Source organism: Nematolebias whitei, chromosome 13, assembly GCF_014905685.2.
Source record: "Nematolebias whitei isolate Nwh7 chromosome 13, NemWhi1, whole genome shotgun sequence".
Taxonomy (NCBI): domain Eukaryota; kingdom Metazoa; phylum Chordata; class Actinopteri; order Cyprinodontiformes; family Rivulidae; genus Nematolebias; species Nematolebias whitei.
The window spans coordinates 45616656-45630952 of NC_056510.1; the positions used below are offsets into that span (position 1 = coordinate 45616656).

A 14297-nucleotide genomic window follows, 5' to 3' on the forward strand; every position below is an offset into this window, starting at 1 on the left:
TTTCCATCTTTAAATTCTTCTCTCAAGTAGAAATCCTTCCAGATAATTTAGAAATGTCTGTGTAAAGTGCTCATCCACCGCCGTGTGGATAATTGATCATAATTGTACAGTTTTCATTGATGTCTGCTGTTCTGCTGAAGAGTGGAAACAATTGCCGCGTTGTTTCTCACTACCTGTAAAGCTGTTAATTATGTTGTTATTTTCATATTTTGCCAAATTAATGTAAATGTTTGACGTTAAACTTTGATTCTGTAAAATAAATGACCGCATTCATTTTGATGGGTCAAAGATAAATAACGTCTCATGTTACATTTCATTAAATTCAATGCACGTTTTATTCAGTCCAGAAAAATGAGGAATCCGTTTTAATTGATGAATATATCTCAGCATCTGTTCATCTACAGAGGCCACCCTCTCATTCACCGGGGTGAACCCCAACACACAGGCACCAAGTTGGGGGGCAATAAGTATGCCCACTCATGCTCAGCGCCTCTCACCAGGGGCAACTCCAGAGTGGGTGTCCAGCCACTCTCAAGGAAACTGGTTCCAGAGCCAGAGACATGTGAAGAGGTGAGTCCAACTATTTCTAGCCGGAACCTCTCAGCCTCACACACCAGCTCAGGCTCCTTCCCCACCAGTGAGGTGACATTCCACGTCCCAATAGCTAGCTTCTGTAGCCGAGGATCAGACCGCCAGGGTCCCCGCCCTCGGCCACCACCCATCCCACATTGCACCCGACCCCTTTGGCCCCTTCCACAGATGGTGAGCCCATGGGAAGGGGGACCCACGTCTCCTCTTCAGGCTGTGCCCTGCCGAGCTCCATGGACAAAAGCCCGGCCACCAGGTGTTCGCCCGCGTGCCCCACCTCCAGGCCTGGCTCCAGAGTGGGGCCCCGGTGACCCACGTCCGGGCAAGGGAACATTAGGTCAGTTTATTTCTCTCATCATCGGGGTCTTTGGGATGCACTTTGTCTGGTCCCTCACCTAGGACCTGTCTGCCATGGGTGACCCTTCTAAGGGCGTAAAGCCCCTGACAGCATAGCTCCTAGGATCATTGGGACACTCAAACCCCTCCACCACGGTAAGGTGGCAGCCCAGGGAGGGGTGGACGGACCTAGAGTAGGAAAATCTCCTTTAGTAGTTGAGGGGGGACCACATCAAAGGGGGAACCAGAAGGTTTCAAGCTGCACATAACCTGCTCTAGAGAAGATAGAGTGATTGGTTCAAAATGGTCAAATAGAGCTAGAGATTGAGGTGGGATGGATAGGTCATGAGTTGGAGGGGAAATGAGAGCCCGGGTGGTCACAAGTTTTTCCAAAAAGAAATGTAAGAAGTTCTCACACAGCTCAGTCGAACCTTCCAGGGGTGATGGTTCAGTGAGGTGGAGAACAGAGTTTAGGGTAGAGAAGAGGACATACGTGGGTTGTGAGAGTTTGAGGTTATGATATCAGAAAAGTATTTGGATTTAGCAGCTTTTACTGCTTTCTGATAACGGCGCCAACTCTCTTTAAGAATTTGGAAAGAGACCTGCAGCTTGTCTTTCCTCCATTTGCGCTCCACCCTCCTACATTGCTGCCTAACGGCCTTGGTGACGTCACTCAGCCAAGGTTCTGCTCTGAGTTTTGATTTTCTAGTTTTAACAGGAGCAACATGATCCAGAGTCTTTGTCAGAGTCAGAGAGTCAGAGTTTCTTTATTGTCATTCGCACCTCATGGGGTACATGCGGTGGAGCGAAAATATGTACACAATGTCCCAGTTACATCCAACAATAAAATGTATAAGAAAACAGTAATGACATCTAAGATATGAACTAAGAAAAACATCAACTAAATATACACTAAGCACTCATAACATAAAACATTGAACATCAGCACAAACATGAACATGAGTCTGTGAGCAGATGTGCACGCATGAACACATCAACATTTAAACAGATCAGCAGCAACATGATGTGGTTTTTCACAGTGATTATTCTAGTTAGAGATTCATGAGTCTAACAGCCTCAGGGTAGAAGCTGTTCCTCAGTCTAGTGGTTCTACACTTAATGCTCCTTAACCTCCTTCCTGAGGGGAGTGGGGCAAAAAGTGTGTGTGTTGGGTGAGTGGGGTCCTTCATGATGCAGATGGCCCTCTTCCTGCATCTGGAGGTGTAGATGTCTGTGATGGTGGGGAGGCTGATTCCGACAGATTTCTGTGCAGCCTTCACCACTCTCTGCAAAGCTTTTCTTTCTGCAGCTGTGCAGCCTCCATGCCACACGTTGATGCTAGAGCACAGGATGCTCTCCACTGCACACCTGTAGAAGGAGGTGAGGACTGAACTTCCCAGACCAGCTCGCCTCAGCCGTCTGAGGAAGTAGAGTCTCTGATGAGCTTTCTTGATCAGGCTGGTGGTGTTGTTGCTCCAGCTGAGGTTGTCATTCATGTGTACACCCAAGTACTTGTAGCTGGAGACCACTTCCACCGCAGATCCTCTTATGTTCAGGGGGGTGTAGGTGTTTTTGTTCCTTCTGAAGTCCACAATCATCTCCTTTGTCTTCTTCACATTGATGTGAAGGTTATTCTCTTTGCACCAGCTCTCCAGGTGTTCCACCTCTTGCCTATAGCTGGACTCATCATTGTTTGTTATGCATCCCACCACCGCTGTATCATCTGCAAACTTTACAATGTGACAGCCTGGATGGGTAGCTGCACAATCATACGTGAGCAGCCAGTGCTGAGGGTTATGGTGGAGGAGGAGAAGTTGTGGATCCTCACTAACTGTGGTCTGTTTGTTAAAAAGTCTAGTACCCAGTTGCAAATAGAGTGGCTTAGTCCTAGTGTGGATAGTTTGTCCATCAGGGTTTGGGGGATCATGGTGTTGAAGGTGGATGTGAAGTCCACAAAGAGCATATGGACGTAAGAGTTTTTCTGCTCCAGGTGGTTGAGCGCAGTGTGGACCACAGAGGAGATGGCATCCTCTGTTGATCGGTTCTCACGGTATGTATACTGATCAGGGTCCTCGTTGATGTTGATGGTTGTTTTGATGTGAGTCATGACCAGTTTTTCAAAGCATTTAGCGACTATCGGGGTGAGGGCCACTGGCCGATAGTCATTCAGACCAGTCACTGTAGAGCTTTTTGGGACTGGGATGATGTTGGCAGTCTTCAGGCAGGTGGGAACTGTCTCCAGGGTAAGTGAGGTGTTAAATATGTCTGCTAGCACCTCACAGAGCTGATCAGCACATTCCTTCAACACTTTTCCGGGGATGTTGTCTGGGCCAGTTGCCTTGTGCGGATTAATCCTCCTGAAGGTACTCCTTACTTCTGCTGAGGTCATGCTGAGATGCTCTTCATCTGGTGGTGAGGTGAGTCTGGTGCTGGGTGGTCTGTTTGTGTCTTCAAAGTGTGCATAGAACTTGTTGAGGGCATCTGGCAGAGATGGGTCTTTGGGGCATTGTTCGCTCCTTCCTTTATAATCTGTTATGCACTTAATGCCCCTCCACATGCTCCGAGGGTCTTGTGAGATGAATTGACCCTCGATCCTCTTTGCATATGTGGCCTTTGCCCTCTAAGCAGACAGAGTTTAACAGGGATGCCAGCGCCTCCGTGGTGGTGAGAAACACTGGGGGCTGAATGATCATTTCAGAGTTATAAGCATCTGTGAAACGTGCAGCAGTGAAGTGGTTAGTGGCCCGGCTACTACATGCAGGAATGCAAGGCTTAGGAGTTAGATGGAGGAGGGTGAGCTCAACTGGAGACTGGCATGTCGTCTGAAAAAACATTATCACCAATTTCAAGATTACTAACAGTCACATCGTGTTAAAACAAGGTCCAGTGAATGTCTGCGCTCTTGGGTAGGACCTTTTACATGCTGAGTTAGATTAAATGAGTCCAATAAATCTAAAAAGTCCTTAACCAAGGGGTTCTCCTGACAGCACACATGCAAATTAAAGTCTCCAATAATGAAAACATGATCATATTTTGGTGTGATTTCAGCCAAGCAATCAGAAAACTCATTTATGAAATCCTTAGACTGAGGTGGGCGGTAGACGAGTGCACATAAAATCGAAGGCGAATGGCCGAGTTCAAAGATGCTTAGCTCAAAGCTGGCGCGAGAAACTGGGATGAGCAGTTGTTTACAGGCAAACGTTGGTTTGAATATTGTTAATAATCTACCACCACACCGGCCTGATGGCAGTGGTGCGTTAAAACACAGACAGTTCGGTGGCAATAATTCTGTCAAAGCGCTGGACTCACCCAGAGACATCCATGTCTCTGTGATGCAGAAAAAGTCCAAATCGTGCTCTTGAAAGTAGTCCCTGAGGATAAAAGTTTTGTTGATAATGCATCTTGTGTTGACCAAACACATCCGGATACTGTTGAAAGTGGATCCAGCAGTGGTGGAGTTTGCGCGTGCCAATGGCCGCAGGTTTTCAATAACAGCCCCTCAGTTGTTTACCTGGTCCGGGCACTTGGGAAGCTGGCGATGGAAACCATGACCACCAGCTGAAGAGGAAAATGCACCGCACAGGGCTTTAAGCTTTACCAGCAGCCCAGGATGTTTACCCCGGCATCTGTAGAGATGTCTCCGGGCAGGGAGGTGAGGAGCGCAGCGGAGGTAAACAGGCACGTCTGCCAGCATGGGGGGGGGGTGTCCAGAGGTATGCTCAAATTGATCCAAATAAGCGACATCGGCAGCAGAAAAATGAAGATCCAGAAGCTGTTGTCGGTCATACACCAGCAGCGATTATATGTCCCATATAAAAAACGAACAAAAAACAAATAATCCGAACACCAACATGGATTGCAAGCCATGTACACAGGCACCATCTTACCGGAACTGCTGATTGACAGGTGGTTGAGCGCAGTGTGGACCACAGAGTAGATGGCATCCTCTGTTGATTGGTTCTCACGGTATGCATATTGATGAGGGTCCTCATTGATGTTGATGGTTATTTTAATATGGGTCATGACCAGTTTTTCGACGCATTTAGCAACTATTGGGGTGAGGGCCTCTGGCCAATAGTCATTCAGACCAGTCACTGTAGAGATTTTTGGGACTGGGATGATGGTGGCAGTCTTCATGCAGATGGGAACAGTCTCCAGGGTAAGTGAGGTGTTAAAGATGTCTGCCAGCACTTCGCAGAGCTGATCGGCACATTCTTTCAACACTTTTCCGGTGATGTTGTCTGATCCGGTTGCCTTGTGCGGAATAATCCTCCTGAAGGTACTCCTTACTTCTGCTGAGGTCACGCTAAGATGCTCTTCATCCGATAGTGAGGTGAGTCTGGTGCTGGGTGGTCTGTTCGGGTCTTCAAAGCGTGCATAGATTTTTTTGAGGGCATCAGGCAGAGATGGGTCTTTGGGGCATTGTTCACTCCTTCCTTTATAATCTGTTATACACTTAATGCCCCTCCACATGCTCCGAGGGTCTTGTGAGGTGAACTGACCCTTGATCCTCTGTGCATATGTAGCCTTGGCCCTCTTAATACCAGCAACCAGCTCTTTCCTTGTCTTACTCAGCTCCTGTGAGTTTCCAGACCTGAAGGTTCCAGTGTTCCTGGCTGCCAGCAGGGTGTGCACCTCTGCATTCAGCCAAGGTTTTCTGTTCGGGTAACTTTTAACATATCATATGGTGGAGAAGATGTCAGTGCATGTACTAATGTAACCCAGAACTGAGGATGCGTATTGGTCCAGATCAAGGGATCCTCCATTTTCAGCAGCTTCTCTGAAAACTTGACAGTCTGTTCGATCAAAACAATCTCAGTATGGGGCCACTGTCCTGGGTCTAACATTTAACTTTCTTTTGTACCGGTCTGGAGCGTCTCAACGGGAGGAGGTAAGCAGGAGCCATTTAGATTGAGATGTGATTAGAGAATCCTAGGTGGGGGCGAGGTTCAACTTTGTATGCATCTTTTACGTTCATGTAAACATGGTCTAGTGTGTTGTTTCCACGTGTTGGTATGCCCACATGCTGGTAAAAACTTGGGAGGCAGTCCTTTAGATTCACGTGATTAAAGTCTCCGGCTACCATGTAAAGAGCCTCAGGGTATTTGTTCTGCAATGAGCTGAGGAGATTGTGGAGCTCCTACAGAGCGTTGTTAGCATTAGCATTCAGAGGAATGTAAATAACACTAATGAAAGTCACTGTGAACTTGCGTGATACATAATGTGGCCGAAATTTCACTTTAATCTGCTCCAAAACCTTCCAGCATGAGTTTTTTTTACAACAGTACAGTTTGTGCACCAACTTTTACTCACGAAAATGCACACACCGCCTACCCGTGATTTCCCCGTTAGCTCGCTGTAGCGGTCCGCTAAAAAAATAGTCTGAAAAATAGTCTGTCATCCAGCTGAAAGACTGTATCCGGCGTTTTACTACTAATCCATGTTTCTGTGAGGCAAAGCACCTCACACTTCATCATCTCTTCTGAGGAGTCCGCTCTCAGACGAAGCAAATCCATCTTGTTGTCCAACGAGCGAACGTTCGACAGAAAGAGAGACAGCATCGGGAGTTTTCCGGCCTTAGTGTTAGCTCGTAGCCTCACCATAACCCCTGCCCGGTGTCTTCTCTTCCTGTCCTTGCCTGTTAAGCTGCAACTGCTCTGAGCACGGCCATCTTGGCATCTTGGCATTCTGAAACAGGTATAGAAATTTAGGTAGAATATTAATTTTTACAGTGTTTTTTCTACCTCCCAGTGTGAGGTAGGGATTGCCCTCTAACAATGTCATGCTTAAGGTTCGCTATGAGAGGTAGATGATTAGTTTCATAGAGGTTCTTACGATCTTGAGTTTCCAAAATGCCAAGGTCTTTAAATGTTTAAAAACAATTTTAAAAATGTATAGTGTCTAAGATTTTCGTTTTTACAGAGGTTACAGGCATCAGCTCGCTCTAACCTTATAGCCAGATAGTTTCCCGATTTTTTTAAACAAAGTAAGTAATTCAGGAATGCTGGTAAGAGTGTCTGATGACAAAAGCATGTCATCTGCATATAAAGAAACTTTGTGCTCTGTACCAAAGTCCATGCTCATTAATCCAGGTATAAAATCCAACACTGTTCAATTCATCTAGACAGTTTCTTTTTTTTGTGCTGCAACATTTCACCCTCCGTCAAGAAGGCTTCATCAGTCTGAGGAAACACCAAACAAAACATCCTGATGCATGCTCAATGATCCACGTAGAAAAATCTAAAAAAGTTAAGTCTGGTCCTCTGGACATTCAAAAAACAAAACAAACAAATAAACAAACAGAAAAAAAAGTTGTAGAAATGTTTCGTCTTTCATCTGAAAGATTTCCTCAGTCTGAGGTACTGTATTCAGCTCAGTCTCTTAAATAGCACCGTCTCAGAGTGGATCAACCAGTTTGCTGCTGACAACCAAAACCAGCTGCTCACATGATCAAGGAGGACCATCAGCCTAACAATGGATCGTTAGTACCCTGATGGCTGTTTGCTATTCTCAGGGGGCTGAGTGACACTAGCAATAACACCATTGTAAGAGGGGGACAGTTGAACATGGAGGCCTCCACCCCTGTTTAATGATGGATGGTTTCTTTTTGCAAAGATGGCCTCCTTTACTCCTCTCTCAAACCATCGTTCCTCTCTATCAAGGATGTGAACATCTTCATCCCTGAATGACCGCTGGCCTTGAAATGAGTGTAGACCTCAGAATCCTGGCCTGATGATGTTGATCTTCTGTGCTGGGCCATCCTTTTGGCCAGTGGCTGTTTATTTTCCCCGATGTAAGACCGATCACCCTCCTGACACTGAACAGCATACACAATATTACTCTGTTTGTGTCGGGGGAATATATCTTTGGGATGAACCAGTCTTTGCCATAATGCATGTTGGGGTTTAAAAGCCACTGGGACGTTATGTTTAGAAAATAAACGTCTCAGTTTCTCTGATACTCCCGCAACATACGGAATGACCACTGGTCTGGGTCTGGGCTCCTCCTTTTCACCTGATGACTGACTGGAGTCCTGTTTGGGTTTCTTCTCTGCTTTCAGTAAGGCCCAGTTAGGATATCCACATTTCTCTATAGCCTGTCTTGTGTGGGATTTCTCTTTCTGCCTGGCTCCTGAGTTAGTGGGGACGCTGTCTGCTCTGTGGTACAGAGTCCCGATGACTCCTAACTTGTGCTGCAAAGGGTGATGGGAGTCAAACTTCAAATACTGGTCTGTGTGGGAGGGTTTGCGGTACACCTCAATTTGCAAATGTCCTCTATCAGAAACTGAGACCTCACAGTCCAAGAATGCCAGCCTGCCATTTTTTACATCTTCTCGTGTGAACTTTATATATTTGGTGGATAAATATATAAAGTTCTCAGAGGCAGAGAATGCTTTCCAGTAACTAAAATGCCTCTTCTCATCGGCTCCATTCCTGTCCCATCCAGACCCCCACCAACAGTTCATTGACGAGATAGATGCATCAGACACATGGAGCAGTGGACAGCACGATTCAACCATTCCTTCATCGTTAAAAGTCAGTGTAAAGTAATTTTGGATTGTACAATGTTCTGGAGAAGGCAGAGCTTGACAAGAGCATGGTTGTTTGCAAGAAGTGTAAAATAAAAATGCAGTACTGTATTTTGGAAATACAACAAATGCGCGGGGCAGCACGGTGGTGCAACTGGTAGAGCTACTACCTCTCAGTGAGCATGTCCTCGGTTCAAACCCCGGTCCAGAGGCCTTTTTGTGTGGAGTTTGCATGTTCTCTCCGTGCATGCGTGGGTTTTCTCCGGGTACTCCGGTTTCCTCCCACAGACCAGAAACATGCATGCTAGTTTGATTGGTAACTCTAAATTGTCCCTATGTGAGAGAGTGAATGGTTGTTTGTTTTGTTTGTCTCTATGTGTTCCTGTGATGGACTTGAGACCTGTCCAGGGTGTACCCTTGCTCTCGCACAGTGATTGCTGGACATAGGCACCGGCGAACCCTGTGATCCAAAATGGAAGAAACGGGTAAAAGATAATGAATGGATGGATGAATGGATGCGTGGAAGGTAGATGAAAAGCGAAGCAGCAGACCAGTTCTGCAACAAACTTCAGGCTAATTCCCCAAGCAAGGCTGTGAAGATTTCCCACCTTCTGCTATATTACAAAGAATTTACGAGCAAACAACTCAGTCAAAGGCAAGGGGTTTAGGTTTATTTTTAATACGCTGGACCCAACATATGTTATTCCTTTATGTAGCTTTAATTAATAAAGCTGTGCCACAACTCCACCATGAAATAAGAAAAGTGGGAGAAGCTCTGATTAATGCACCAGCTGCAGCTCAAAGGTAAATGTTTTTTCTCATAATACAGGTCCTTCTCAAAAAATTAGCATATTGTGATAAAGGTCATTATTTTCCATAATGTAATGATAAAAATGAAACTTTCATATATTTCAGATTCATTGCACACCAACTGAAATATTTCAGGTCTTTAATTGTTTTAATACTGATGATTATGGCATACAGCTCATGAAAACACAAAATGCCTGTCCCAAAAAATGAGCATATCATGAAAAGGTTCTCTAAACAAGCTATTAACCTAACCATCTGAATCAACGACGTAACTCTAAACACCTGCAAAAGATTCCTGAGGCTTTTAAAAACTCCCAGCCTTGTTCATTACTCAAAACCACAATCATGGGTAAGACTGCCGACCTGACTGCTGTCCAGAAGGCCATCATTGACCCTCTCAAGCAAGAGGGTAAGACACAGAAAGAAATTGCTGAACGAATAGGCTGTTCCCAGAGTGCTGTATCAAGGCACCTCAGTGGGAAGTCTGTGGGATGGGAAAAGTGTGGCCGAAAATGCTGCACAACGAGAAGAGGTGACCGGACCCTGAGGAGGATTGTGGAGAAGGCCCGATTCCAGACCTTGGGGGACCTGCGGAAGCAGTGGACTGAGTCTGGAGTAGAAACATCCAGAGCCACGGTGCACAGGCGTGTGTAGGAAATGGGCTACAGGTGCTGCATTCCCCAGGTCAAGCCACTCTTGAACAAGAGACTGCGTCAGAAGCATCTCGCCTGGGACTGCTGCTGAGTGGTCCAAAGTTATGTTCTCTGATTACAGTAAATTTTGCATTTCCTTTGGAAATCAAGGTCCCAGAGTCTGGAGGAAAAGAGGAGACACAAGAGGAGCCACAGAATTCACATTGCTTGAGGTCCAGTGTCAAGTTTCCACAGTCACTGGGGTGCCATGTCAGCTGCTGGTGTTGGTCCACTGTGTTTTATCAAGCCCAGGGTCAATGCAGCTAGCTATCAGGAGATTTTGGAGCACTTCATGCTTCCATCTGCTGAAAAGCTTTATGGAGATGAAGATTTCATTTTTCAGCACAACCTGGCACCTGCTCACAGTGCCAAAACCACTGGTAAATGGTTTACTGACCATGGTATTACTGTGCTCAATTGGCCTGCCAACTCTCCTGACCTGAACCCCATAGAGAACCTGTGGGATATTGTGAAGAGAAAGTTGAGAGACGCAAGTCCCAACACTCTGGATGAGCTTAAGGCCACTATCGAAGCATCCTGGGCCTCCATAACACCTCAGCAGTGCCACAGGCTGATTGCCTCCATGCCACGCCGCATTGAAGCAGTCATTCATGCAAAAGGATTCCCGACCAAGTATTGAGTGCATAACTGAACATGATTATTTGAAGGTTGGCGTTTTTTGTATTAAAAACACTGGTTTTCATTGTTGGGATGAAATATGCTAATTTTTTGGGATAGACATTTTGGGTTTTCATGAGCTGTATGCCATAATCATCAGTATTAAAACAATTAAAGACCTGAAATATTTCAGTTGGTGTCCAATGAATCTGAAATATATGGAAGTTTCATTTTTATCATTACATTATGGAAAATAATGACCTTTATCACAATATGCTAATTTTTTGAGAAGGACCTGTATTTTGTGATGAAGGTCCATCACAAATAACTCAAAATATATAAGTAACACACTACTCAGCCCTTTTTTTTTTTTTTTTACCACCAGTCTAACTACCTTGTTACATGAAACCCATTCAGGAAAAGAAAAATTGTTCTGCTTAGTGGAGCTTTCTTCTCATTCTAAGCATTTAATTGCATTGTTGACCTTGTGCTGGTTTTGCAGATGACAAATAAACCAAACCTGAACCTGATCCTTCATCATGGACCCTACTCTGATCACTACTTTTATAAAGAACACCCTGGTAAAAAAAGATCACCAAGAGTCAATATTTGAGAGGAGGGCACTGTAGGATTCCTAGTCTTCTGCCATAACCACCTTCTTCCACAACTGATAGTCAACCAATGACACCTGTACTTGATTCCTGACCAGTACCTCTGCACCACTTAAACCTCTGCCAGATGTTCAGCCAATGCTGGAGCATTAATTGCCTTGGGTAATTGAGTGATAGCCTGAAATCTGAACTTGTGAATCTTTGACTAACATGTTGATATTTTTACCCGTGTGCCTATTTTTGCTCTGCCATGTCTCCTCGACTTCTTCCTGGCTCCTTGGCTGTGACTGGATCAACAAACCTGTACACCATTACTCAGCTTGAATCCATATCAGGTTTCCACAATAAAACCACCCACTGCTTCATACTCACCTCTCTGGACTTAACCTTCTCCATTGTCAGAATGACCAGGACCCTGTATCTTCCCCTCTCCAACGCGAGCAGCAAGACAAACAACCGTAAGATAATTCTACAAACAATGTTCTGAAAAATGCTGAACATGCCATACTCATCTTGTCTCCCACTTCCTTCCACTGCAAAGTCCCTGACTCCCGCACTGTAAATAAACAAACACTTCTTTTTGTAAACCTGCGTCTGAGCCTTTTCAATCCATCAACTTGGGGTCATTAAACATACAATCATGTTAGGGCTCGTACCCTCAACCTCGGGTTGAAAAACTGTGACACTGAGCACCAAGCTACCAAGATTTATACGACATAGTATATTTATAATAATGCTGTAAAATTATATATAAATATTGTACACAACAATCAATTTGTAATTAGTCTTCCAACATTTCTTGCTTTACTTGTGAGTAGAAACCAAAACTTGCTCTGACGGTTCTATTTTTGTATTTGACGGAAGTGCAAGGAAATGCCATCCTATAACCAAGATTGTCAGTAGTTATTAAAAAGCAGACCACTTACCGGCCTCTTGGGAAGAGATGTAGACCAGTACAAAGGTGAAGAGAATGGATCTGTCCTCCCAGAACATTCCTAAAAGTGAATGGTGCCTGTGGCTGCTGAGGAGCTGTATTTAGGGCTTAATGCCTCTCAGCTGTGGCGTTCAGTCCTGAGATTGGCAGATGGATGAAACCCCAGCTCTGTGAACGAGCTCTGGAACCAAACCTCAGTTTTGAAACCGGCAGAGAGCAGTAATGAAGCAGAGTCAGGCTGCAAACAGACTGAGAATCTAGCCTGGATTCACTGGTTTCATTTTTAGAAAAAAGCTTGCACAAAACCACAACAACTCCCCTCCCCCCACCTGCCCTCTTCTTTTTACTCATCACAGCCTCCACATTCATTGGGGGACAGTTTCTTTTTCCACCTGTTTTTCTTTCTTTTTGTTTTCTCTCTAAGACTGGGTTTGTAATGAGCCAGACAGTGGTTGGAGGTCTTTTCTTGCTGGTGAATCCGTGACCCTGTTTGTGCTCAATGGCTGTTTGTCTAAAAAAAACTGGACTCTGGCCTGGCTGCCCACTGCGCTGTGTGTACCACAAGCCTACATACTTTGTGTGGTTCTGCTTTGGAGAAAAACAGAGGAGGAGTGTCTCAGAAAGTGAGCAGAGGTCAAACTGAGAGAAGAAAATAATCAGCTTATTGGTTTTTCAATGTATGCTTTGTTATGTAAGTAGTACACGTGTGTTAAGCACCCAGCTGAGCTTTTGACTTTGTTCTGTCATCGACAGGCTGCAACTGGCAGATATTTCCTGGATATTTAAGACAGAAAATCTTTAGATTAAGATTTAATGTCTTAAGACACAATAGCTATGTTTACATGCACAGAATTCTTTGACCGGATTGAAATGTGTTCTGTTTGAATAATTCAATTGTATTGTTTACATGGGCACAATCTGTTCATGACGAGCGTTTACCTGCAGCGGGCTTTGTTCTGAACAGCAGTACTGACATGCGCAGAGTGGTAAACTCTCCTTAAAAAAACCACCGAAGAAGAAGTTCTACTTCCGGGGTGAACGTAAACAAACCTGAGCACCCAAAATGGACCCGCGACAGGTTTTAATGATGGTGGAGACGTTACTGCACTCCCTGACTGAGCTACAGGTAATACAGATCATTTTGAGCTCTTTAAAAGTTTCTAGTAGAAATGTTGTGTCGCTCACCGACCAGTTTTACTTCCCTGACATGCTAACATTATTAGCATTAGCCAGGCGGAAATGGCAAAGTCGCACATGCGCAGTCAGGTCAGTTTTTTACGATCAGATAAAAACGAACAGATCAAGAGTTTACATGCGCACCAATCGGGTTACGGATCGGCGTAAACCACCCGTTTCGTTCTGATCACAAATTATATCGGATCGCGCTGAATACACAAAAAATAACCCGAACGGAGTGTTTACATGACACACTTTTATTCCGACTGGCCATTTGATCCGGTTACTTATGTCCATGTAAACATACCCAATGATTTCTACACTGTATCTGTGTGGTCCCACAACGTCACTAATATCAGCAGGACCACACAAAATGGGACGTATTCCTCTGGAAAGAGGTTAAGGGTCTTACTTGCAGCTGCAGGTCCTGTTGTGTTACTGTCAATTAGAGCTCAATAGTCTCTAGCATGAAAAAATAAATACAGAATAACCTGTGATTTATTTTGATTAGTATTATTAGTCCAAAGTTGTCAAAAAGCAAATGGTGTTTTGTGAAAATAGAACAAAAAAGATAAAAGCAAGTTTTCAACTTGGGTCATTTTATTTTGATATAATTTATTTATTAGAAAGAAACATTTGATGATGGACTCTGGGGATGCCAGTATAGGAGTTGTGCTTTCTCTGGTCTCTGTCTCCCTCTAGTGTTCTATATATGTCTGCTTCCCCTCTGATGTTTGCACCTGTGATGTTTCACAGGTGTTCTGTGTTAGTCTCGTTAGTGTGTGTGTATTTATGTCTGTTTGCCTGCGTCCCTCATTGTCTGGTCATTGTGTCACTGTGATGCCTGTTATGCTCCTTGTGTCCTGCTCCTCGTATCCTGCATCTTGTCCCATGATTTATGTAAGTTTGCTGCCCCGTCAGCCATCTTTATTTTGTAAATAATAAATCATTTATTTATATTTCCTGAGTCCTGCTTGCGTGCCTGCACCAAATGGATCTCTTGC

At 44.6% G+C, this 14297-nt stretch overlaps 1 protein-coding gene across 1 annotated transcript in view; it reads right to left on the reverse strand.

Annotated features, from left to right (window-relative positions):
* pla1a (phospholipase A1 member A) overlaps positions 1–12176 on the reverse strand; it is an 84016-nt gene extending 71840 nt beyond the window's left edge. Inside the window, exon 1 of the mRNA XM_037686732.1 lies at positions 12110–12176. Coding sequence (XP_037542660.1) covers positions 12110–12176 — 67 coding nt within the window. The remainder of the gene's footprint in view (positions 1–12109) is intronic.
* Positions 12177–14297: the final 2121 nt, after the last annotated feature.